Consider the following 27,060-nt stretch of genomic DNA (forward strand, 5'->3'; position numbering starts at 1 on the left):
GTGATGAAGCTGGTTTCTCAGACCCCATGCAATGCTCAGCTCTCACCAGCAGGTGTCACTGCAGGCACAAGGATTACACAAAAATTCCAACCTTTCTGATGAACGGGAAATGAACTGAGCCCTAAACCACAACAAAACAAATGTAATCAGTCACCCCAAACCCAGCACCAAGTGTCCCGCAAAGGGCTCCAAACCAAACTTTCTCCCCATAGGAAGGCATTTCGGAGGGTGACTCGTCTACCATCTGAGAACCAGACTCCTGTCAGTGGTAGAAAACGCTGACAAGGGCCAGGGGACAAGGCAGGAGCATGAGTTATAGATAAAAGCCCCTGGAGATGCAGCAGAAATCCCTTGTAGAGCCTGCTGGCTGCAGCCCCTGGGAACTGCAATGTCCTCGGCCTGATTGGCCTCCCCCCCTCACATGCAGTGCTGGTCACGCACTGCCTCAATCCAGGCACATTGGGACGGAAAGCACCTAGTGGTAACAGGGAGAGACCGGCTCCTCCAGGCCTTCCAATCTAACCGAGAGGCTTCCCCAGCCTGCCAGGGCTGTTCTCAAACCCAAGCAACACAAACAACTGCTTGGAGCCACAGGTGGAATTGGCAATTTACAGGCCTAGTAGGCCATATGGGGGGGGCGTAATTCATCACTGGATCAGCTGTCCCCTCGGACAACAAAGCCACAAGGAAAGGCATCTCCTGGCTAGATATTTCCTTCTGCTCCTTCCCCAGCAGCTCGGCTGGAGATTTTGGGAGGGGCGGGACACAGGAGCACAAGGCCAAATCCACCCTCTAAGCCATGGGTCCAGAAGGGAACAAAAGCCCGCCACAACCAGGGACTCCACAAAGGCTGGGCCAGCTCTGCTCTGTACAGAATTCCACATGGCACTTGGGAGCCAAGACACACCTGATCCTGGGAATGCCAGTAGTGAAAGGCTACGAACCAGGCAGACCCTGATCCTGTTCTGTCCGCAGCAAAGCTCTCTTGGATTTCAGTGAGAGCAAGACTGGGCCCTCAGACTGTGACCATCAGATGTTTCACATGAGCAAGGTAGGCAGGGCACTGGCAGGAGCAGGAGGACACGGGACTACTCCCCAAAGGACCAAGGTGCATACAATGTCTCAGGGCCTGGGGTTTCTCCACAAGGCCTTCACTGGGCCGTCAGCCCCGGAGAATGGGCATCCTGCACGTCTGCAATTCCTGGGAAGAGGCTCCCACCATTATAACTTGTACCAGAGTGCTTGCAAAATGGCTCCCTGCTTTAGGCATGGGGAGAGCAGCAGCTGGGGGGGGCAAATTCTCCTCCCCCAACTCGGATGGGCTGCCTGGGTGTGATTGAGAGGAGGCGGCCTGTCCAAATGTTTGGAGCTGATCCCAGGCCTTGGGCAGTGGGAATTCCTCGTCCCTCTGCTGCTCCTCTCTGTACCATGCGGTGCCTAGATGACTTCAGCACTGCACTGTTCCCTTGGGCAACCACGAGCAAAGGTCCCTGCCAGATTTATGCAGCCCAGCTCCCTATCGTCAGGGCTCCTTGGACTCTGTGACACAAGGGCAGCATGTTATCTCCGCTGTGTCCTTCACTCCCAGAAACAAAGATAAGGGAGACACACACACACCAGACTCCCGCAGAGCAGCAGCCACTCTTAGACAGCATCGCTGTGGGGCTCTGCCTAGGGAAGCCAGAGCATGCAAGTCTGCACCCCAAGAAAGACAAAACCATGTACAAAGCACAGAATGAGTGTGACCACATCCCTCGTGCTCCAACCTGGCACAAGCAAAAGCCATGCTGGCAACCTGCTGGCCAAGGACACACATGGGTGTGGGGCGTAGTGGTACATTCTTCCACAACCCCACTGACATGCCCCATCTCCCACTCGTCCCATTCATCTCTTCTCTCCTTCTGTAAGAGGAGGGAAGAATGAGACGAGTGGGAGTCTAAGTGAGTCACTGGATGCTGCTAGATGGGCATGACGGGAAGAGATGACTTGGAGTCTAGACGTCATTCGCTCAAGCCAGAAATGTTGGAATTTGATTCACGGTCTCGCTGCAGCTCAGCAACCACCAGCCCTAAGCGGACCACCTGTCACGTCAAACCAAGCAAACAGCCACCCACTGAATGCATCAAAGGCCCCAAATGAGAAGCAGGTCCGACAACAAGTCCATGACTAATGGCGTCAGTTCTATCGGAGGAATGCCACTCAGCAACACAGAGAGCCGTTCACAGCCACAGCGTTAGACAAAATTCTGAGTGATACTAGGATTGGCATTGCTGCTGGCTATGACAACATATCGCTAGAGTTTCTGAAGCACCTCAGAACTTGTGCTCATCAGTCGCTAGCACAGTTCTTCATGCGAGTAGTCAACATAGAGTGACTTCAGAAGACCTGGCCAATGTCAAACACCATTTGCTCTACTGCAACCGGGGAAGGAGCCACATAATGTTGCAAGCTATCCAACATCGGGGGAGGGATAGCTCAGTGAAACCCAGGGTTGTGAGTTCAATCCTCGAGGGGGCCATTTAGGGATCTGGAGCAAAAATTGAGGATTGGCCCTGCTTTGAGCAGGAGGTTGGACAAGATGACCTCCTGAGGTCCCTTCGAACCCTGATTCTCTATGATATCCCTGTTGGTCTGTGCCTTTCAAAGTGCGGGGGCGTCTCGTTCTCCAGTGCATCTCCCCAGAAGTGGAGTCAATACTCAGCATCGAGCAAGCAGGCTTTCAGAGAGGTCGAAGCACCTGTCATCAAGTGCTAGCTTTGACAACATTAATCAAAGACAGTTTTTAGAAGAACCTGAAGACAGGAGCCATATTTCTGGACGTGACAGCAGCATATATGATATGGTCTGGCACACGGGGCTCCTAGTCAAACTGTTGAGAGCACTCCCAGCATGGATAGTCAATGTCATTGACCTCCTCCTCCACAACAAACATTTCTGAGTACACATAGGAGAGGGCGTTAGCACGTGAAAAAGACAAACCACTGGTCTACCCCAAGGCTCTGTGCTGGCATTGACACTTTTCAATCTGTACACAAATGACCTTCTTGACCAGTTCTGCAAGTTCACAGACACAGATGACATTTGCTCAGGCATCCAAGGATAGTCATTCCCAGTACTCGAAAGCACCCAAAACACTGACATGACTAAGATGGCTGAATACTGTAATCAGTGGCATTTACAACTATTTGTGACCATGACAGTTTCAAGTGCGTTCCAAATCTTCACAACGCCAGAGCCCTCAAGAACTGAGTATCTTTCTCAATGGTCATTACTTGAACTATGAATCTCACCCACGCTACCTAGAGTAACCCTAGAGAGATCTCTCACGTTTTAACCACCTGAGGAAAACTGCAGCTACAGTGAGGTCACATAATGTTCTAAGCAAATTGGCTGGGACTTCATGGAGAGCAAATGCTCAAACTCCACGCTCATCCAGTCTAGCCCTCTGTTACTCTGCAGCAGAATACTGTGCTCCGGTCTGGCTCCATCCGTCTCATGTCAAGTTAGTAGACACACAGCTGCACTCAATCATGTGCATTGTCACTAGGATGATTCGACTGACACCAGCACCGTGCTCCCCGTGTTAAGCCACATCATTCCTCCACACGTCCGTTGGGAGGAAGCTGCAGTCAGAATGGTTGAGAAGATCCAGGCAAACCTGAGCCTACCACGACACACAGACCTCTTCAACCACCCAAGAACGTGGTTGGTGCCTGTTGTGCGCCCATATTTCTCTGCAATGTCAATATGGAGTGAAGAATGGTCTGTAGCTGATGTCAGAAACCAGTCTCATAACTGACCCCACTATGCGTGCACCCAGCTTTGCTTTGCCATGCCACTCATAAGCCCTTCAGATTTCATATGGGCCAGGGTCAATGTGCAACCAGCCTTCACAGCTGGGCCAATCAGAAGATCCCACGTGCGGCTGGGGCCAAAGACAGACAGCGCCACACATCCCTGATGACTGCCCTCTGCCCAGACTGGATGGTGGTCAGAGGGCTCTGCATTTCACTGATGAAGCTGCCACAAATTGGTTTGGCAAACTCCGCATTCAATAATAACAAGAACACCAGAGAAACAAAGGCAGGATAAATGGAACTCCAATCGTCCCTCTGGGTTCTGTTTCCATCACTTCATCATAGTCATGTGATGTTTTCATACCATGATCATGAGGGACCAGGTTCTCACTGCATATGCTGTGCTGTGATCTGGTCAGCTCTCTTCGAGAAGACTTGGTCTGGGCTTGCATGACAGGGCTGGAGCATGGCCAGGACCCTGCAAGACCCTCTACCTCTTGAAAAAAGTGATTCGGGGACTTAAATGACCATGAATGTTCTACACCAGTGGTTCTCAAAACTTATTTCATCAGGCCCCCCTTTTTTGTGTCTGCAGTCATTTACGGCTCCCCACCCCCAAACAAGTACATATACCACTACCCAGCTCTGACAGCAGAGCAGAGAGCAGCGGCTGCTGGCCAGGCACCCAGCTCTGACGGCAGAGCGGAGAGCAGCACTGCACCAGCAGCAGTACAGAAGTGAGGGTGGCAATGTGAAAAGTGATATTTGTCAATCTCTCTCTTCTCAGCAGACTTAGCGCCCCACTGCCTCCCTTACTTCCACACCGCTGCCACCCCGGGGCTGACAGCTGCCTCCCGGGGAGGGATTGAGGGCAGGGGAAGGAGAGCCCATACCCAGGCTGCCTCCCAGTGAGGGACTGGGGGCGGGGGGGAGGGGAAGAGAGCTTGAGCCCAGGCCGCCTCCCAGTGAGGGACTGGGGTGGGGAAGGACCGCCCGAGCCTGGGTTGCCTCCTGGTGAGAGATGGGGTGGGGGGAGAAGAGCCTGAGCCTGGGTGCCAGGACTCCGGCTGTTCCCTTTATCCCTGCCTCCTGGGTGGGCACGGTCTTCTGCATGAGTCCCAGCCATCCAGGGCTGACAGCCAGAGCTCTTAAATAAAAAAACAGAACCACACAGCTCGTGCCTCCCTTGACACATTCCTGTGCCTCCCTTGTGAGGCCCACCTCATAGTTTGAGAACCGCTGCTTTAGATCTTTGTTTTACATCTCATCTGAAAGACAGCTCCATCCACCAGTGCAGAGCCCCCCAACATCGCCCTGCGGCACGGGTTCAATACGGATTTCAATAGCCAACGGAAGAGTCTTACTGCTTCACTCTGGTAATACAATTCTGCCTCCTCAAAAGGGAGGCAGCATTACCTAGGGGTTAGAGCAAACAACTGGGGACCTGCGTTCGATACCTAGTGCTGTCACTACATTGTTGTACAACATCAGGCATGTCACTTCACCACTCCCTGCCTCAGTTTCCCCAACAGTTAAATGAGGATGTTACACACCCCAAAGCGGCACTGTGAAATTTGATGTTTGTAAAGTGCTTTGAGAAGGCACTGGAGAAGGGCAAAACACTATACATTCTCCTGTAGTTGCAAACGGAGATAGGACTCTTCACTTCCTGTCCTAAAGTGTGGCGTGGTGCAGCTGTACACTGTAAAACTGCTGTTGGGTTTAACCCCAGAGGTGGCTGCATTTCACTGGGGAGTGACGTGATCCTTGTGTATAGAATGCATAAAGCCCCTTGAGATCCTCCGGGAGGTGCCAAGCTTGTTACTGAAAATCAGCTACTGCCATTGTGCTTGTAGCTGAGGTTACACACCTCTTCTCCACAAAATCCTTAACCGTTCATATTGATCAACCACACACACCTGGATGGCCGGGACGAGCGTGAAATAACCAATCAGGATGATCCCAAGCTCTGTGGCCATGTTCTTCATAATAGACCAGCTCTCATTGCTCAAGCCTAGAAAACAAAACATGCTAGTGATTAGAACAGTGGACTGGTGCTCAGGACTCCTGGGTTCTAGTCTGCCTCTGTGAGTGAACTTAGAAAAGGCTCTGTCCCTCAGCTTCCCTACCTGTAAAAGGGGGATAATACTCTGAGATCCTGACAGAAGGTAGCAAAGCCTTATTATTATTACCGGAGACAGGAAGTTTCTGAGATTAGAAAAAATTAATTTCCTTTACTCAGCTACCCAGAGAGACCAACCCTTGTAGTCTAGGGAACTCTGGGTCACAGCCAATCCACCAAAATATGGACGAGCCCCTTGTTTTTGTCCATCCCTCTATAAAGGGAGCACAACACTTTGAATAATGTGCAAGGGATCATGCTAAATTCTTCACATGGTTTTTGGCTGGTAACATGCTCAACCGTGAGTCATTCTGACTGCCTGCCAGGGGCCGAACAGCCAGCCTGAACATGTATGGAGCAGCCAGCACAGACTCTTGGACTATCTCAGCATGCAATGCTCCACCTTGAGCTAAGCAGCCTGAGTGGACTGCATGCTGAGCTATGCCACCCTCAGGGGCCGTAGCACCATAGTAAAGACATGAACCTGTCCCCCATGGGGCTGCATGCAGCCTGTAGGCAGCACTTTGGCCATTCGTGCTCTGAGAAGACATGGCACCAAAGGTCCACACTAGGGGATGTTGCAGCCATCCCTGTGCCAGTGATTATTTCACAGCAGGTTACGTAGCATGGAGGAACCACGGCTGTGTTCCAGGCTCCCAGTGACTAGGGGACCCCTTGATGGGCTTACAGGAACTCCTGGGCTTGACAAGCAACAAGCTGAAATGGACATGAGACCCAGAGTGCAGAACACACAGCTCCCACATAACAGCATCTCGGTCCAGGGCTGTTTCACGCCCTCTCGCAGGCCAAGAATTACAATCACTCCCCTTTGGGGCTGGAGCGAATGGGAATTTCCCCCTTGCCAGAGCCAGATGGGTACCTTGTGCAATCCTCAGTTTTACTTCCAGGTCAACGGGCGTGGAGACAACCGATTTGGTGAGAACCAGCACATTCTCCAGGCCAATCACCACCACCAGGTACGGAAAAATCTCCCTAGGAAAACAAAGCCAAGCGTGAGAACCAAGGGAGCAGCCAGGCGCCCTTCAGCTTAGTCTGGGGCAGGGCTGGTTCCAAGCTCTCATTTGCTACTCCAGCAAGCTGCAGTAAGGGGCCCTCTCGCACCGTGCTATTCTGGGACCAGGCGAGAGGTTGTGCAGTGTCTGGTTCAGACAAGTGGTAACATTTCGGCAATGCTGACTGTGTTACTACAGACTGGCCATCACGTGCCATCCTTACGTTAGATTTAAGCTTGCCAGGGCAGGGACAGTGCCCTTCTGGGTGTCTGTACAGCACTAGCACAGGGGGCCCTCGGCCAGGGTCCAAGCTTTGAGCACTGCTGCAAAAGCTAACCATAAACAGCCAGTAAACGAAAACTAGCAAGTTGGGGAGGAGTCAGAGCCAGGCGCCAACACAAACTCCACCGATGAACCCCAGGCAATCCTTACACTATCCAAACCGAACCACTGCAGAGAGAGTCAGGGGATGTGTGTGTGTGGGGGGGGGGGAGGGGGGGGGAGAGGAGAGGATGGAGAAGGGGCAGGCGCCCATGGGTAGCGGGTTCCTCACCGTACAGCTGCTACTACAAAGACTCAGCTCTGCTACAATCGTAGACACTGGGGGGGGAACTCCCCCAAAGGATGCCTGATGCCTGGAGCAAGCCTGTGCTGAGAGCGCAGGGGGAAGCCTTGTCTGTGCAGGACACTGCAATGCAGATGGAGGCCGACGGAAGAGGACAGCTGCCTGGCCTTTCGTACAGTAGGGAGGGTCAAAGGAGGGGAGTGCCAGCTGGACGGGCACTGAAGGCCCAGCAGTGGGGTTTCCTAACACCGACCTTCCCGCCGCTGAAATGAAATCCCTTCTGCCTGTCTGAGGTCAGGCTGCGGTGATCAGCGAGTGCTGCTGACTCCCGTGGCCCTGGAGACTGAAGCCCTCTGATCACAGACCAGCTGGAGCCTGCGCTGCCCCGACTTGCTCTGCCCTGCCCCTGCACTGGAGGGGTCATGTCATACCTGGGCCTCCTGAGCCCGTCAGCTAGCCCACTGGGGGGATAGGTTTGCAGTGACATGGACACCCAGAGCTCCCCACTCCTTCCCCACAGTGAATGCTGGCCTTTGGTCACCGGCCAGGTGTGGAACTAGTCACCTGGATTGAAAAGCTCCATGGCCCATGAGCCCATCAGTCCCCCTTGCAGCCTTTCTAAAGGCCAGTAACATCATGAAACTCCAGCGCCCTGACCCAGCTCCAGCGTGAGCCATTACAATCTGCCTGTCTAGTGAGGAGAGATATCAGCCTCTGGGAAGATTTCCCTCTTCCCCTCCGCGTCAGGGTACCTAAACAGCTACCACCATGGGCTGGGATCAGATGGGGCAGCGCAAGGAACCAGTGAGACAAGACTGATCACCATGAGTGTTGCTGCACAACTGCAGCCTATCCACTCTCAAGTCGCATCCCAGCAGAGGAGAGTTCTGAGGCCTGGCTTGAAGGAGGACAATGAGTTCGTTTTTCCAAAACAACAAGACTTTCCCTGGCCCCTGCTGGGGCTCCCGTCACCCCTCCCTCCTACTGCCACTATTCTCTCCTACTGCCAGGCTGGCTCTGTTCAGGGGAAGCAAACAGCTGCTCCAAGCATAGGGCCAGTACCCAGGATTTTCTGAGCATGGCAGGTTCCAGCTACCTCTCTGCCACCACCAGCCAGAGTCATTCACAGACATCGACCTCTCCCGTGGGGGTGCCAAAATCCGTGCCCCAAAGGTGACCACTGCACTACGAGCACTGGGCTTGTGTGGCACAGAAAGGGGTGGGCAGGAGAGGGAGCCAAGACGGAAACTCTTCTCCGTGGCGAAGCAGCAGCAGGCAGGATGGCTAAGCGATGGGGCTGGAGGCAAAGCAATCCGGGTGGCTGCCTTTGCTGCTGCCTGTGTTGAGCCCTAAGGACCAAGCGCTGCCCTCGGTTACCCGCAAGCAGCTGCCACTGGCTTCAGCAGGAGCCACACACGTGTAACTGAGGGCAGAGCGGCTTTCTCCTGTCGTCATCCTCTCCCCTGCAAGGTCAAAGTCTGCATTTAGGGAACCGACGAGTCTGGCACCGACGGCAGCTCTGCTTTCTCACCCGAACTGATCCATTAAACAAACATGGCAAGATGAAGCTGCACTGGCTCCTTTTCCAAACAAGAGCAAAGCCACAACCCTCTCCCCGGGCTGCCGGTGGCGCTGGCTGCTCTCGCTCAAGCTGCCAGCGAATGGGAGTGGGCAAGTGTGGCGACTGGGCTCCCAAGTAGCAGTGGGATGATCCAAAGGGCCCCAGCCCACTGGCCAATGCGTTCTGCCAGGGGAGGGGGACGTTGCACTCACACCAGATCAGCTGAGAGAGCGGCAGGGGCATGTCTGTAGCGTGAAGGTCACGGTGTGGGAATCACACAGGCACTGGCTAATGCCCTCTCAATGGTTGCATAAGAAAGTGATGCAAGTATTAACTGGGGGCGAAGGGGAGGGAAAAGGGTGCAGGGTTCTCCATAACCCGCTATCTATTGTGACATAGCTACCCAGAGAGAGAGAGAGAGAGAGACAGAGTGTGAGTGGGGCGGGGGGATTGTAGAACACATTTCCTCTAGTGCTTTCTCACCTCCCCCTTTGTCCACACCCCCAATGCAGAACCACAGCCCCCACTGCAAGCTGCACCTCCATTCTGCAGCCAGGCCCCCTTGATTCCTTGACTTTAGCAAAGCTTTTGACATGGTCTTCCACAGTATTCTTGTCAGCAAGTTAAAGAAGTATGGGCTGGATGAATGGACTATAAGGTGGACAGAAAGATGGCTAGATTGTCGGGCTCAACGGGTAGTGATCAATGGCTCCATGTCTAGTTGGCACCCGGTATCAAGTGGAGTGCCCCGAGGGTCGGTTCCGGGGCCGGTTTTGTTCAATATCTTCATAAGTGATCTGGAGGATGGTGTGGGTTGCACCCTCAGCAAGTTTGCAGAGGACACTAAACTGGGAGGAGTGATAGATACGCTGGAGGGTAGGGATGGGATACAGAGGGACCTAGACAAATTAGAGGATTGGGCCAAAAGAAATCTGATGAGCTTCAACAAGGACAAGAATCCCATGCACCGCTACAGACTAGGGACCGAATGGCTAGGCAGCAGTTCGGCAGAAAAGGACCTAGGGGTTACAGTGGAGGAGAAGCTGGATATGAGTCAACAGTGTGCCCTTGTTGCCAAGAAGGCCAATGGCATTTTGGGATGTATAAGTAGAGGCACTGCCAGCAGATCGAGGGACGTGATCGTTCCCCTCGATTCGACATTGGTGAGGCCTCATCTGGAGTACTGTGTCCAGTTTGGGCCCCACACTACAAGAAGGATGTGGAAAAATTGGAAAGAGTCCAGCGGAGGGCAACAACAATGATTAGGGGTCTGGAACACATGACTTATGAGGAGAGGCTGAGGGAACTGGGATTGTTTAGTCTGCAGAAGAGAAGAATGAGGGGGGATTTGATAGCTGCTTTCAACTACCTGAAAGGGGGTTCCAAAGAGGATGGATCTAGACTATTCTCAGTGGTAGCTGATGACAGAACAAGGAGTAATGGTCTCAAGTTGCAGTGGGGGAGGTTTACGTTGGATATTAGGAAAAACTTTTTCACTAGGAGGGTGGTGAAGCACTGGAATGCGTTACCTAGGGAGGTGGTGGAATCTGGTTCCTTTGAGGTTTTTAAGGTCAGGCTTGACAAAGCCCTGGCTGGGATGATTCAGTTGGGGATTGGTCCTGCTTTGAGCAGGGGGTTGGACTAGATGACCTCCTGAGGTCCCTTCCAACCCTGATATCCTATGATTCTGTGGCACCCCAGGCTGGAAACTGGGGGGTAGCTCCCTTTGAATCAGGAAAGTGCAGGTTTTATTGCATTCTTTAGGAAAGCGGAGGAGGCACTCAACTCCTGCGTTATTGAGCTCCCCAGGGAATCCCATTTACTCTATCCTGGCCCCACTTTTGCCATTTCTCAGTGCGCTGCCGCATTTTGCATCAACACCACATAACTCCGTCACAGAAGCTGCCAAGGGGAAGCAGAAGGTTGTAGCAGTTGAGTAGGGATAGCTGGGACTTCGCCCACCTGGAAAGCCTTGGGAAGCAGTATCGTATGATGGGAGAAACACATCAGCTGGGTGTTTCTGCTAAAAGGATCAGCAGTCAAACAGCAAACACTGGCAATATTTAACAGTTACCATCTTTCAGCACGTCAGAGTCAACAACGAATTGAAATGAACTGGGCACTTCACAGCTCTCAGAGCCTTGTTCCAGGCTGCCTGCAGATTTCCCTGCCTCAGTTCAATTCAGGTCATGCTTTTCTGGTTATCTTCACACCATGAGGGCTAGAACTATCTTTTGTTTAATTAAAGCTCTGATTCTAGAGCAGACACTGTGGCTGGAGGTGGATTCTGTGGCAAATTCCATGTCTGAAGATTCACAAACGATAAGGGAGAGGGAAAAGGGCAGGAAAACAGCTGTGTTATCACCTTCTCTGTTAATGTTTGTAACATGACCAGGGGAAAAGTTAATCTGAATTGTCACAGATCCCTAAAACATCTCCTCAAGCCTGCTATATAGCCTCCTCTGGATGCCCTGGGAGGCTAGAGACAGCTGTCTCTTTAGAAGTCTGCAGTCACACCACCTCGGGCTGTGGTCTTGACAGATCTCACAAGCTAAGCTGGGCCAGTATTGGGACAGGAGACTTCCCAGGAGGACACCGACTGGAAATGCTGCTGGGGATTCAGTAGGGGGCGCTCATTCCTCAGACGCTGGACTAGACAGTTACCCCAGCCTGTTGTTACTGATACTGGTTTCAGATAAGCCCCAGACCCTCGCCATTCATTGTTTGTCTTAAAGATCTCAGAGCATTATTTTTCTTTCCAACAAACACGTTAGCCCTGGTACCCTGGCCTAATGCAAACTCAAGCGATTCTATTTCGCCTGCCTGCAGTCCCTTTGTCGTTTCAGCTGGACATAGTACTCTCTTCACTTTCTGGCCACAACTGCCATGTAGAAACTGCATTTCACTGGGGAAACAAATACACATACCCAGAGATCACTTCTGGGCAACTTCCTGTTGAAAGAGACCACCTCAAGAATCCTCCAGTCCAGCAAGTACAGCTCGGCTCCATCTTTATTAAAAGACCCTGCCATTAACCAACCAAATTTTGTCAGTCTCTGGCACTGGCCACTGTCGGAAGACAGGATACTGGGCTAGATGGACCTTTGGTCTGACTCAGTATGGCCGTTCTTATGTAATCCTAGGATCTACGTACTGCCCTCCAAACAGCATGCTTAATGATGGTACCGTACAAAACCAAAGCGCAAGAGACCTGACATAAGAAAAGGCTCTACTAAAACCCTCCCCTCCAGTAACCCTGCTGCAGAAACAGGTCAAATGAAAGCTTGAGCAAACAGACAGGGCTGACATGGCATCCTAAAGCTGGCCAAACACAAGCTCCGGCACACTGCCAGAGGGTGCAGGTTCCATCGAGGACACCTCGCCACCAGGCCTGGAAAGCTACCCCTCATGATCGGCAGGAAGATAACCCCAGCAGATGGTAAGGATGCAAAGGGACACAGGGAGAGAGGTGATCTCTCAGGTAGCTGGCTCTCAACCCTCCCCTGGCCTATCAGCACCACTTCCATCTCATCCAGACCAAGCCACCTGGCTCCCACCACGTCCCCACCTCTGACAGGTGCTGGGAAAGGAGAGACCAGAGCGTCAGCGCTTGATGAAAGGAAGAGAGATCCTACTGCCTTTCAAATACTGAAGGGTCTAAATGCCTCACGATCTCCCCTTGCAGCCCTATGCACATGGGAGACAAGATGCATCCCTGTGGGACCCCTCCCTGTGAGAGCCTTTGCAGAGAGAGGGAGCTGCCACCAGACCTAACAAAATGGGTTACATGTGTCCCACACAGGAAGACCCCAAGCTCCATCCCTCGCAGTCAGGTCTCTGTGGTAAGCCTACCTATGAAACCAGACTGTGGGGGCCAGGGGTAGGCAGGGAGTCAAGAGGTGCCGGCAGCTGCTCCAGCATGAAGAGAGGGTTCGAGAATCGACCACAACGTACCAGGCTGCTCTCATCACGAGCGAAGCAAAAGAAATGAGTTCTGAGTGCAGTGAGGCCTGTGAGCCTTCTTAGCGCTTGTGGGAGGGAGTTCCCCAGGCTAGAGCTGGCTCCTGAGACAGTTCTGGCTCCTGCACTCACCAGCCTTCCCCGTTGGCTGGTAGCATCACTGTCCCAGGGGAACGTAGATAGCAAGGGGGGTGGCTGTGCTGTAGGGAGAGGCAATCTCTCAAGTTGGCTTCGACAGAGATCTTGACCTGGGCGCTGTATTCAGTGGGAAGCCTACGGAGAGCAAGCACCAGGGTGATGCGCTCACAGGGCCCCGTGTTACTTAGCAGGAAGGCTGCTGAGCTTTGTGCCTGGTAGAGCCTTTCCAGAGCACGCAGTTTCCCACCTCGGTACAGCCAAGTGCAGTAACCCAACCTGGAGGTCACCCAACGCATGGATCGCAACACACATGGACACCCCCTCCCAAGGGAAGAGTCAATAATCCCCACCAGTAACAGCCCCAAAGCCTCCCTGCTAGTCCCCATCAGCCATGAGCACCAGGTTCGTCCAACCTCACTGAGCAAAACACAGAGAACCTCGGCCAGGAAAGGCAAAGACACACAACCTCCTGCCCTGGACATCGGTCTGATTCAGAGCAGGCTTCCTGCCCTGGCATGCCAGCCATGGTGACTGGAGCAGGAAGAGGCTGCCTATGTGCCAAGCTGCTGATGTTTAGGGAGAAAAGATGGACACAATATTTCATTAATCTGTCAGCAGCCAAGTGTGACAGATGTGCAGCAAAATGTCCCCAGGAGGCCAGGAGCCATCCAGTCCATCAGTATCCTGGGGAAGGAGGGCCAGGCCATGTGGAAAGTGATCAGGCAATGAAAGTGGGTATGGTTAGAAAATCCTCAATCCTGGACACAAAGGGGTAAGTAGCTGGCATCAGACAGGTTAGCACCCACCCTCCCTTTGTCCCTTCTTTTAGCAGGAGATTCTTATTTCTGGAAACCTACCCTCCGTTGAGAGTAGGCGTCAGGCCAAACAGCGTACACAGACCCACCGACATGAGCAGAGAACTGAGCACCGTCACAACTGCTGCCAGGGCCAAGCCCCATTTCGACTTCACCATGTCAATCTTCCCTGTGAGAGAGAACACGAGGCCCACATCACTGGGGGAAAGCCAGTGCCAACTCTCCCATCATGGGGAGCAGGATCTGCGTGCTCATTCACTTCGAGAGGCAGCGCTCTAGCCAGGGATGGTAGTGGTGGGTTCAAGGCCTTGGGCGCCTAGCTGGTGTTGACATAGCAACACAGTACCAGAGAGGCACACTCCAGCCAAAGGACACAGCAGAAGAGAGCAACGCAGGGGTGGGCCACAGACTCTCATTCCAGCTACAGGATGGTCCAGGGCACGTGTGAAAGGAGCATATGTAACCTCAGATCAGTGGCAGGTCCTGACGGCACAAACACAGACTATTTGTGGGATCTTTCTGGCCGTGGGCTGGTCCCCCAGGAGAAGCGGGGCTTGTGCCATCATGTGGGGCATTTAGAATTGAATAGGTCAGAGCCCTGTAGGATATGCCACAGGGAACAACCCTGCACTGGCTCAGGGAACGGGACAGCTGAAACCTAATAGGGCCTCTTCCCCTCTAAATCCTAGTTCTATGTCCCAGTGGAATTTTAGCTTCACCTGGCTGCGGGAGTGATAGGAGACTCAAGCACTGAAGATAGGTGCTTTACCCTCCCTACACGTGGGGCAGGGTGTACTGTGCCATCAGGCCCCTGTGCCCCCTCTGCTGTGAAGTCCATGGGTGGGGCACTCGCCCTCCCTGCTCCCCACAAACCTACGTGTGGAGAAGTAGATGTAAGCGAAGAGGATGATGTAGGTGGTGACGAGGGGGATCAGCTCAGCAATGCCAATCTCTTCCTTGAAGTGGACGTGAATGATGTGCTCCTCCCGCAGGGTGCAGTTGGGGCTAGGGTGCAGCAGCTTCAGCCGGGAGCGGAGGCTGGTGAGGAACCTGACGTGAGAAAGGCAGAAGGACGTGACCCTGGTGCTATGACGTACACCTAACACATCCCTCAGAGGAGGGTCCCAGGGCTGCAGCCAGCTGGGAACATGGCTCTATAGATTTATGCAATACTTGGCAACCAAGAGCAAGGTCAGCTCTGCCTGTCTAGGTTTTGCACCTCATTCGTCACTGGGTACCACCAAGTTCCCCTGAAATTTACAGCGTTCCTGCGGAGGATTCAAAGAGGGGAGCTGCAAGACCTCAATAAAGGTGTTTAGAGAAGGGTGTTGGGGTTTACCAAGAACTCTGGCTCTGGGGGATGGCGTGTGCTGTCGGTTCAAACACGTTTACTGTTGCCGGTGTTTGGTAAGTAGTGCTGATGAATGATGCTAATAGACAGTCCTGGAGACGGGAGGCTTCTCTCCCCAATGCACAGCATGGTCAGCAGCAGGGCAAACTTCCACCGGCCAGCCTGCCAGGCTGCCTTGAAGGCACCACCCGGAGGAGGGAGAGGAGCATTCACTCTCCAGTCCCATTCAGTCCGTGCCCTCTCTGCTGAGACGGCCAACAAGAGAGCCAGTTAGTGCCAACCAGCATGGCGCTCACTGGGATGCAGAAGCCCATCCACCAGGAGCTGGACTGAAGCCAACTCCCCGAACCAACCAGCTGCCACCAGGAGGGCAACGACTCCACTCACTACAAATATGAGTTGAAAAGAGGACTGTGATTGTGGGCAGGGGCAGCCATCAGCAGAGGAATGCTGGGGTGGCTCCTGGGTGTGCTGGTTTTTTTTTAATGCGACAGTGCTATGCGTCCAGTGGCAGCAGACAGCTTTATATTGACGATGATAATACTCTGTGCTTCTATAGTGCCTTCCCTCTGAGGATCTGACCGTACTCTGCACGGCTCTATCCAGAGCAGTGAAAGGACAAATAAAGAGAACCAACAAGCTTCCCAGGAGACAAAGAAGGGAGCCCAACAGGCAGGTGATCTGACATGGGAGCAGCAGAGCCAAAGCGCCTTACCTGGAATCATATCGCTGGAGAGCTAGTGTGACAGTGTAGGACACCACCCGCTTCCTGTTGTACAGGTTCACGCCGCTGTACTTCCCCGGGACTCCGAACAAGAGATCTGCAAACACAATGGGAGCCTAACACCATGAGCCTGGACAAAGGTCACTGAGGGACGATGCATGAGTGTTCATCACCAGATGGCCAAGGATGCTGGAGAACCACGGCCCACCTTATTGCAAGGGCTGCCAAGTCCTCACAGAGCAGCAGGGCCTTTGCCTTCCAGGGCTCCCCCAACCCCATGTCCCCACCGCCACACACAGTAAAATGGAACTTCAGTCGCCTGCCTTTGGAGAGAGCAACGACTGAGTGAGGTTTTCAGCTGTGGTTTCAAGAAGACGTGGTGTTTTGAGGTTTTGTTCAGACTGTTAAGCCCGGCCTCCTCTACTTAATGTCACTAGTACAATGCTGACCCCATGCCATTTCTGTGCACACTTACACATCCACGTGCTACATCAGCACATTCTCTGAGAGTGAGTGTTTGTGTGTGTATTCGTTTTCTGCTTGGGAGAAGGTAAAGTCCCCGGAGACGTAGCCCTGTCTTCCTTTGGGGTGGTATAGTGCTGAACACATTCTGGGTACTGAACTGGGAAACTTTTTAATCAATAAGTCTTAAGGCTCCAATGCCCCTCTTTAGGCAGAAGGGATTACAGGGGTCCTGACCTCAACTGGATCCCCTTATACAGAAAGGAGTGAACAATCCTCTAACTCGGTGGAACCAGGGAACAGCATGACTTCAGACGTGGCCAGATTCCTTATTCTAATTAATGCAAGAGACTTTCAGTGGCACCAGTAGCCCACTTGAGGACAAGCCCCGTGGGTCACTCCAGGCAACGATCAATAAAAGGACAAGAGGGAGCACTATGAACATTCACTCCTCACCTATGGCAATCTGCCCCACCTTTGGGCAGCGCAATCAGTGTTGTTCTCAGAGCAACCGGAAGTAGACAGGGTGGGAGAAAGCAGCATGGTTAGAATAATTCAGATCAAAGGGCATGGGGCGGGGGGGGGGGGGTTGTTGGCTATACACAGATGTTCTCTCTATACCCACAGGCAGCAGGCTGATGGGGTTAGAAAACCCACTTTTCACCTCTGGAGGGCTGGGTCCAAATCCAACTTAAAACCCTGGGTGGAATGAGTCCAGTGGCCTCATCCGAGACTCTGCGCGAGGTAAAAACCACTGCCCGATTTGGCACTGCTGGCAATCGGCTCACGAGAGACCTGGGACTGGAACAGCAGAGCAGGGATAAGGCACTTCTCCCAACACCTGTACCACTCAGCCTCTTACCTTTGAGGGTAGCTGATGTCTGCAGTGTCTTTGGTTCGTGCTGGTGGATGGTTTTGATGATATTAGGGTCGGAGTTAAAGCGCTCTCGGTCATTCTGCCAGAAGTTCCCTGGAGACAGCAGGAGGCAGCCATGTTCAGGTAGCAGGTCTCGCAGCTTCTTTAAGCTGGGCAGGAGGTCTGTCACCTGAAGGCAGACTTCCTCCAAACTTCTGATCCCAGAACTGAAAGACAGGTAGAGACCAGAAGCTTCAGCGTGTTAGGGTATTCACAGGCAGCTCATCTCAGAAAGGCAACGCACCCATGCACTCCTGAGCTCTAATTCTCATTCACTACTTGGCTTGTGACCACACAATTTCAAAAGCCTCCACCGATTCTGGGGGCCTCAGTTCTCAGCACCCAATTTAAGACTCTCAGGGCCTCATTGTCAGAAGCGCTGGGCACCTGTAGTTAACTAGCTTTAGCTGGAGTTATGCATCTTCAGCATTTCTAAAATCAGACCCAAGGAGTGGGAACTTTTGAAAACTTGGGCCTTAACCTCTCTGCCTCCTTCTTTCCCCATTTGCTAATGTGGGATGATAATACAAACCTCCCTCAGTATTTCTGGCATGGATTATTTAGGGGTCACACGGCTCTGAAGTGTGTGAAAGATACAGCAGGAGTAAAACTGCTCAGCACAAGCAACTCAGCAAAATCTTCTCCAAACTCCTCTGCGGTGCACAGCGAAGGGAATGCCCCAAGCCGGGTGAACTCGTGGGGCTGCAGCACCGCCCTGCAAGTCATATATGGCTTGGATGGGTTGGCATTTCCAAACTGTAGGCACAAGCCTGCAACCCTTGCTCAGGGACTCTCCTCACATAAGTACAGGCTGCAAGATCAGGCCTCCATTTCAGAGCACCTGTCACAGCACTGCAAAGTGATGCTCTCCCAGTGGGTAAAGCTTTGTGAACTCGTGTTAACGTTGGGCTTACACTAACATTCACAATAAAGTGATCTTGTTATAAAAGTTCAAGTCTTGCTTTATATGCTTACACAATCCTTTGATACCCACTAACAAATCAGATACACATCCGACTTGACCCAGCCTGGGCCTACACTAGCACTTGTCCGAGTGTGCAAGGCTCACTGGCAGACTGGCTGCCAGGGCCAGGGTTGGCTAGCATTGCCCAAAAAGAGAGCAGTACTTTCTTGTGAGTGGGCACAGCCAAGGCAACTGGCAGGATCTACCATAAAATCCATGTCCAGCCACAGAGCCACCCAGCAAAATCGAGGCGTTCACTTCAGAAAAAACGACATTTCTAGTCCTCCTGGAGGCAAAGACAACCTTCTGCATGGGAACTGACATAGTGAGGCCTGCCTGAGTCTGCAGAGAGCTTGGAACAGCTCTGGAAGATGTCAGAACTCTGCTCTGTCCCCTCAGTCAGGCAGTGACTCTGAAACCTAATGGTGACAAAGTTCTTGTCAACAGTATTCACTACGACATCCCGGATCAGTTTAGCAGGTATATATGGCTCATGCGCTTCTCCTTAATGCCGGATGCAATGACAGAGACTGGGACAGGATGCAATGGAATGGCTAGCTGCCCTCAAGGCTGCTGGGATCTGGAATTAGGTGTTCAAACCACTCCAAAAATTTCAGGTCATCCCTGTCCCTGCCAGAAGGGACAACTGCCCAAAGCCTTAACTGTCTCCAGGGCAAAAAATGCAAACTGCCTCCCACTGCTTTTTTTGCCCCTGTCTTCACTAACAAGGACAGCTCCCAGACTGCTGCGCTGGGCATCGCAACATGGGGAGTAGATGGCCAGCCCTCTGTGGAGAAAGAGGTGGTTAGGGACTATTTAGAAAAGCTGGGACGTGCACAAGTCCATGGGGCCGGACAAGTTGCATCCGAGAGTGCTAAAGGAATTGGTGGATGTGATTGCAGAGCCATTGGCCATTATCTTTGAAAACTCGTGGCGAACGGGGGAAGTCCCAGATGACTGGAAAAAGGCTAATGTAGTGCCAATCTTTAAAAAAGGGAAGAAGGAGGATCCTGGGAACTACAGGCCAGTCAGCCTCACCTCAGTCCCTGGAAAAATCATGGAGCAGGTCCTCAAGGAATCAATCCTGAAGCACTTACACGAGAGGAAAGTGATCAGGAACAGTCAGCATGGATTCACCAAGGGAAGGTCATGCCTGACTAATCTAATCGCCTTCTATGATGAGATTACTGATTCTGTGGATGAGGGGAAAGCAGTGGATGTATTGTTTCTTGACTTTAGCAAAGCTTTTAACACGGTCTCCCACAGTATTCTTGTCAGCAAGTTAAAGAAGTATGGGCTGGATGAATGTACTATAAGGTGGGTAGAAAGTTGGCTAGATTGTCGGGCTCAACGGGTAGTGATCAATGGCTCCATGTCTAGTTGGCACCCGGTGTCAAGTGGAGTGCCCCAGGGGTCGGTCCTGGGGCCGGTTTTGTTCAATATCTTCATAAATGATCTGGAGGATGGTGTGGATTGCACTCTCAGCAAATTTGCGGATGATACTAAACTGGGAGGAGTGGTAGATACGCTGGAGGGCAGAGATAGGATACAGAGGGACCTAGACAAATTGGAGGATTGGGCCAAAAGAAACCTGATGAGGTTCAATAAGGATAAGTGCAGGGTCCTGCACTTAGGACGGAAGAACCCAATGCACAGCTACAGACTAGGGACCGAATGGCTAGGCAGCAGTTCTGCGGAAAAGGACCTAGGGGTTACAGTGGACGAGAAGCTGGATATGAGTCAGCAGTGTGCCCTTGTTGCCAAGAAGGCCAATGGCATTTTGGGATGTATAAGTAGAGGCACTGCCAGCAGATCGAGGGACGTGATCGTTCCCCTCTATTTGACATTGGTGAGGCCTCATCTGGAGTACTGTGTCCAGTTTCGGGCCCCACACTACAAGAAGGATGTGGATAAATTGGAGAGAGTCCAGCGAAGGGCAATAAAAATGATTAGGGGTCTGGAACACATGACTTATGAGGAGAGGCTGAGGGAGCTGGGATTGTTTAGTCTGCGGAAGAGAAGAATGAGGGGGGATTTGATAGCTGCTTTCAACTACCTGAGAGGGGGTTCCAGAGAGGATGGTTCTAGACTATTCTCAGTGGTAGAAGAGGACAGGACAAGGAGTAATGGTCTCAAGTTGCAGTGGGGGAGGTTTAGGTTGGATATTAGGAAAAACTTTTTCACTAGGAGGGTGGTGAAACACTGGAATGCGTTACCTAGGGAGGTGGTAGAATCTCCTTCCTTGGAAGTTTTTAAGGTCAGGTTTGACAAAGCCTTGGCTGGGATGATTTGATTGGGGATTGGTCCTGCTTTGAGCAGGGGGTTGGACTAGATGACCTCCTGAGGTCCCTTCCAACCCTGATATTCTATGATTCTATATCATCTGGCTGGAAAAAGCCCTGGCTGTCCCCTACCCAGACGCCCAATCCCCCGCTGACAGCTTCAACATGCGGATATGCTTTTTCCTATACAGTTTTTTTGCAGCACTTTAACAATTGTGGAGCAGACTAAAATAAAAGGAATTTGACATCAAAATGAGCCTCAAGCCCCAGGAATATGCCACTGACTGTGTTACTAATTTCAGATTTAATTCAAGAACATCCGGTTTGGAAATTATATCTCTGCCACAGAAATGGGGGGCTTGTCCCAGAGGTGAGGTCTAGCTGGGCACGGAGCACATGGAGCCTTGCTTCATTTCCATGCAGAGTGGCTACCCATCAAGGACACTGTCACAGTGATCTGAGATACCGTGCACACCAGGAGGAGAGGGCTTATAACTTGCCACTGACGAATGTGCGGCATCACCAGATAGTGATCCACACATATGTGATAAAAGAGCAGCTGAACTGAAGACAAACACTGTGTAGCAAGGACTTAGCCCAAGGTTGTGACTGGAAGGGTATCGAAAGCTCTTTCTGAACACAGCACAGGAAGCTTCTCTGGCACATAAGAATATAAGAACATAAGAACGGCCATACTGGGTCAGATCCAAGATCCATCTAGCCCAGTATCTTGTCTTCTGATAGCGGCCAATGCCAGGTGCCCCAGAGGGAATGAAAGAACAGGTATCAAGATCATCAAGTGATCCACTTCCTGTCGCCCATTCCCAGCTTCCAGCAAACAGAGGCTAGGGACACCATCCCTGCCCATCCCAGCTAATAGCCATTGATGGACCTATCCTCCATGAATTTATCTAGTTCTTTTTCGAACCCTGTTATAGTCTTGGCCTTCACAACATCCCCTGGCAAGGAGTTCCACAGGTTGACTGTGCGTTGTGTGAAGAAATACTTCCTTTTCTTTGTTTTAAATCTGCTGCCTATTAATTTCATTTGGTGGCCCCTAGTTCGTGTGTTATGAGAAGGAGTAAATAACACTCCTTATTTACTTTCTCCATATCAGTCATGATTTTATAGACCTCTATCATATCCCCCCTTAGTCGTCTCTTTTCCAAACTGAAAAGTCCCTGTCTCATTAACCTCTCCTCATATGGAAGCTGTTCCAGACCCCTAATCATTTTTGTTGCCCTTTTCTGTACCTTTTCCAATTCCAATAGATCTTTTTTGAGTTGGGGTGATCACATCTGCACACAGTATTCAAGATGTGGGCGTACCATGGATTTATATAGAAGCAATATGATATTTTCTGTCTAATTATCTATCCCTTTCTTAATGATTCCCAACATTCTGTTTGCTTTTTTGCTTCACATTGAGCGGATGTTTTCAGAGAACTATTCACAATGACTCCAAGATCTCTTTCTTGAGTGGTAACTGCTAATTTAGACCCCATCATTTTATATGTAGAGTTGGGATTATGTTTTCCAATGTGCATTACTTTGCATTTGTCAACATTGAATTTCATCTGCCATTTTGTTGCCCAGTCACTCAGTTTTGTGAGATTCCTTTGTAACTCTTCGCAATCTGCTTTGAAATTAACTATCTTGAGTAGTTTTGTATCATCTGCAAATTTTGCCACCTCACTGTTTATCCCTTTTTCCAGATCACTTATGAATATGTTGAACAGCCCTGGTCCCAGCAAAGACTCCTGGGGGACACCACTATTTGCCTCTCTGTATTCTGAAAACTGACCATTTATTCCTATCATTTGTTTTCTGTCAATTAACCAGTTACTGATCCTTGAGAGGACCTTCCCTCCTATCCCACAACTGCTTGCTTTGCTTAAAAGCCTTTGGTGAAGGATCTTGTCAAAGGCTTTCTGAACATCCAAGTACACTGTATCAACTGGATCACTCATGTCCACGTGTTTGCTGACTCCCCTCAAAGAATTCCAATACATTGGTGAGGTGTGATTTCCCTTTACAAAAACCATGTTGACTCTTCCCCAACAAATCATGTTCATTTATGTGTCTGATAATTCTGTTCTTTACTATAGTTTCAACCAGTTTGCCTGGTACTGAAGTCAGGCTTACCGGCCTGTAATTGCCGGGATCACCTCTGGAGCCTTTTTAAAAAATTGGTGTCACATTAGCTACTCTCCAGTCATCTGGTACAGAAGCTGATGTAAATGATAGGTTACAGTTAGTAGTTCTGCAATTTCACATTTGAGTTCCTTCAGAACTCTTGGGTAAGTACCATCTGGTTCTGGTGGCTTATTAGTGTACCAATTTGTTCCAAAACCTTCTCTAATGATACCTCAATCTGGGACAGTTCCTCAGATTTGTCACCTAAAAAGAATGGCTCAAGTTTGGTAATCTCCCTCCCATCCTCAGCTGTGAAGAGCAATGCAAAGAATTAATTTAGCTTCTCTGCAATGTCCTTATCGTCCTTGAGTGCTCCTTTAGCATCTCGATCATCTAGTGGCCCCACTGGTTGTTCAGCAGGCTTCCTGCTTCTGATGTACTTAAATTTTTTTTTGCTATTACTTTTGGAGTAATATGAGCTTGTCTACACCGGGGTGTGGAAAGGATGTGACACCATTTGCCACAAAGCCCACCTAGTTTCTTGCTTTCCTTATTTCCAGGAGTCTTAGGATTTCAATCTTGATGGCTAGACCTAGAGAGCACTAGGTCAGAAGGGGGGTCAGTGTGACACTGGCAGGCCCAGTTCCGTATCCGTGCTCTCTAGAGTCTCTAATCCAGGGGTAGGCAACCTAGGACACGCGTGCCAAAGGCGGCAAGCGAGCTGATTTTCAGTGGCACTCACACTGCCCGGGTCCTGGCCACCGGTCCGAGGGGCTCTGCATTTTAATTTAACTTTAAATGAAGCTTCTTAAACATTTTAAAAACCTTATTTACTTTATATGCAACAATAGTTTAGTTATATATTATAGACTTATAGAAAGAGACCTTCTAAAAACGTTAAAATGTATTACTGGCACACAAAACCTTAAATTAGAATGAATAAATGAAGACTCGGCACACCGCTTCTGAAAGGTTGCCGACCCCTGCTCTAATCAATGGGAGTTTACCTGTCTCTCAGGGCGTGGTTTCTGATCTCCTCCACTAGCTGGAAGACGCGGGAGAGCGGTGAGCGGAACACATCCACAGCGAGGAAGTTCTTGTGCCATGGCGAGACCGTAGCTTTCACCAAGATCTGCTGGATGTAGGCCACAGGAGCGCCCAGGTACTGGGGGAAAATGGGGGTAGAGAGAAAGGTGACCTTCTGGAGACAGTGAGTTGGCAAGCCTGCAGAGTGAGCATGGATCTCTCCTGCAAATCCTACAGCATCAACTCCTAACCCTTCCTTCTTGCAGTCCCCTCTCTTGTGATGGATGGGTGCCCCCTCCCCCCCACATGCCCCCTTGTGCCACACCCAACCATGGCCTGTTTTCCTCCTCTGATTTTCTGGTTTCTTTCTAGCTTCATAGTTTTTTTTTACCTCGTGTTCCCCCTCACTTGGTAGCTCTCCCATTCCTTCCCAGATGGCTGCATGCTGCTTTGGAGTAGGTGTGGCCTCTGGTGGCCACACCCTTCATGCTCTAGCAGCTGACCTGAGTGCCATGGCTGAAGAGAAGCTTTCCTCAGCCAGCTGCAGCCTGAGCCTTCAGCCCTGCACACGCGAGCTGCTTCTGGGGCTGGCTGCACTGGAGCGACTGCAGGAACCTGGAGGAAGGCAAGTGGCTTCAGCCACAGTCAGAAGAGCCCGGGGAGACCTTGATTTACCAAAAATGTTCATGCCTTGGCAGCCTCTGCTGAAGAGAGGCCTTGGAGTGTAAAAGCAGGGGGCTTGCAGGTCAGGCTTGAGGTGCCCTGATAGAGCTGTGATGCACCAAGGACTAGGATACCCAGGGATCCCGCAGATCAGGAAGGAAGGGCATTGGCAGAGCTATGCTGAGCAGGGGGGGAGGTTTTGAACTGTCCCCAGCCTCCAGGAGAAGGGCTGCGGATACAGGCTGCTCATGCCAAAGAAAAGTCAAACTCTTATCCGGTACATTCGGACACAAGCAGCACTGATTTGCATAATCCTGCCCAATACAAGAAACCCTTGGCTTCTACCCACGTCAGTGTTAACCCTTTGTTCATGCCTCTACTGCCAGAGCACAATGGGCTCAACACGCTGGGACAGTCACCCAGCTCGGCGTGTGGCTGCTTAACCTCAAATGGAAAATACTTGGTTTTGCCCTTAAGAAGCAGGTGTAAATGTTGGAGATGAGACCCGAACTGGCAGCAAATGGCTCCTAGTTACCGCAGACACTTCAGGCAGCTAGCCAAGCCAAAGGAGTGAACACACAGGACGTACTGAAGAGCTCAAGGCACAGGGATCCACAGCCTTTCACCTCCATGCCAGCAGTCTGATCCCAGCTCAGCTTGGCAGTGATGGACCAGTCATTCTGTTCTGATGGCTGGTCAGTGGAGTAGGAGTTGTGAGCTAGTTGGTAGGTCAGAGAACAAATCCCCACAGGGATACAGCAGTAAGTGACCCCCGGATTGGTAGCATCTCTATGGATGATAGCAACAATATGGACTGGCTGAGCTCTATTCTCACCCTTATAGGGGGCGAGTGTCCCATGGCAGGGTTGAGCCATGCCAGCAGAGTGGTGAGGGGGAGCTTGCCCTGTTGCTGCCCGTGTTGTCCCTGTTGGAGGGGAAGAACTGAGACCTTTTGTCTCCTGGGCTGTCAGTCCAGCCTCGGGGGCATGGATCAGCGTTCATGTCATGCTCCCCGTCAGTCCCCAGCCCAGGCTGGGGAAGCGAAGGATGCAACCAGTGGACCAAATTTGGTGCTGAATCCTGGTCATGTGCCACCCGTGGCACATTGCACACAGGCTAAGAAGAATCCAGCACCTACCACTAGCACTAAATTGACTTAAAACAACTGAACAACAATTGTGAAAAAATGCAGCAAACAAAATGCAACACTTGACTCAGGATACAGTTCTCTGTCTCCCCTTGGACAGCATGCTCCTGCTGAACAGCGTTTGAAAGCTTTTACCCATCCACTCTGAAGGCCCAGAATTGGGTCTCCTGACAGCATTCAAGTCTAACGACAGGAGCACATTAGCTCGAATTTAACAGCCAGGCGAGGTGCAGAAATTACAAGGCACTTCTTCAGTTCACTACATTAAGGTGCAAATAACACCAGAGTGAACTCCCCCCGCTCTCTCTCTCTCAGGTGCACACACACACACACTAGTCAGTAGGGGGCAGCACACACACACACGCAAAAGACCTACCCAATCAGGTCTCTCACTAGGATCTCCTTGCTGGTGGCCCGGCTCTGAAGAAGGTGGCGAGTAATCCTTCACGGGGGTGCTGTACTCCACAGGGCCTGTTCCAGGTAAGGGGAGTTTAAGCAGCGGGTAGCTAAGATTAAGACACAAGCAGGAAGAATTATACATTTAAACAAGCCCACGTTTTACTGCATGTCACATGCTGAAATGCGCTGGGCCCATCAGCCAACCTTGCAAGGACGGGGAGCTGTATGGGGAACTTTTTCCAGGTTACCAGTCTGAATCTGACCCAGCACAGTAATATCCCAAAGCTGACGCCCTCTGTTGGCCTCTCTCTCTGTGTCTACATGGGGATAACAAATATGCAGCTGGCTCACAGGTCTTGAGCTCTGGGGCTGAAAATTACTGTGTAGACACTCGGGCAGGGTCCCAGAGGTTGGGCTCCAGCCCAAGCCTGAATAGCCATTTTTAGTCCTGCAAGCCTGACGCAGCTGACCTGGGCCAGCCATGCCGTGGGGCTTTTATCCCCATGTAGACATACCCTCCGAGTTGGGGGGACAGCTAGAACATAGCGACAGGTTTCAGAGTAGCAGCCGTGTTAGTCTGTATTCGCAAAAAGAACAGGAGGACTTGTGGCACCTTAGAGACTAACAGATTTATTTCAGCATAAGATTTCGTGAGCTACAGCTCACTTCATCGGATGCATCTGATGAAGTGAGCTGTAGTTCACGAAAGCTTATGCTCAAATAAATTTGTTAGCCTCCAAGGTGCCACAAGTCCTCCTTTTCTTTTTTCTAGAACATAGTGAGGATGTGGAGCTAGTGGAAGCAGATTTGTGTTTTTCCTTGAGGGAGGGGTTACAGTCACGTGTGCTGTAGTTTTGCAGTTTGGGAGAGGACCGTTGAGCAGCTCGGCATAGAGAAAGCAGAAAAACTAAATTGCTTGTAAAGTCCTGAAAGTTAGCAGTGTCAGAGACAGATTAGGGTGCTCAGGCAGCTGGCTCTGGCTGGCTACTCCACAGTCTGTGAACTCTGAAAGCAGACACC

At 51.3% G+C, this 27,060-nt stretch overlaps 1 protein-coding gene across 5 annotated transcripts in view; it reads right to left on the bottom strand.

Moving 5' to 3' along the window:
• Positions 1-27,060, bottom strand: part of SCAP (SREBF chaperone) — a 108,120-nt gene that overhangs the window by 16,219 nt on the left and 64,841 nt on the right. For all 5 annotated transcript variants that reach the window (XM_074946478.1, XM_074946479.1, XM_074946477.1 and 2 more), the window contains 8 exons: positions 26,018-26,147; positions 23,813-23,970; positions 17,371-17,591; positions 16,038-16,143; positions 14,849-15,021; positions 14,014-14,140; positions 6,800-6,912; positions 5,717-5,811 (listed from right to left, as the gene is read on the bottom strand). In XM_074946478.1, the coding sequence (XP_074802579.1) occupies positions 5,717-5,811; positions 6,800-6,912; positions 14,014-14,140; positions 14,849-15,021; positions 16,038-16,143; positions 17,371-17,591; positions 23,813-23,970; positions 26,018-26,147 (1,123 nt within the window). The remainder of the gene's footprint in view (positions 1-5,716; positions 5,812-6,799; positions 6,913-14,013; positions 14,141-14,848; positions 15,022-16,037; positions 16,144-17,370; positions 17,592-23,812; positions 23,971-26,017; positions 26,148-27,060) is intronic.

The sequence above is a fragment of the Natator depressus genome, chromosome 2, assembly GCF_965152275.1.
Source record: "Natator depressus isolate rNatDep1 chromosome 2, rNatDep2.hap1, whole genome shotgun sequence".
In the NCBI taxonomy this organism is placed as follows: Eukaryota; Metazoa; Chordata; order Testudines; family Cheloniidae; genus Natator; species Natator depressus.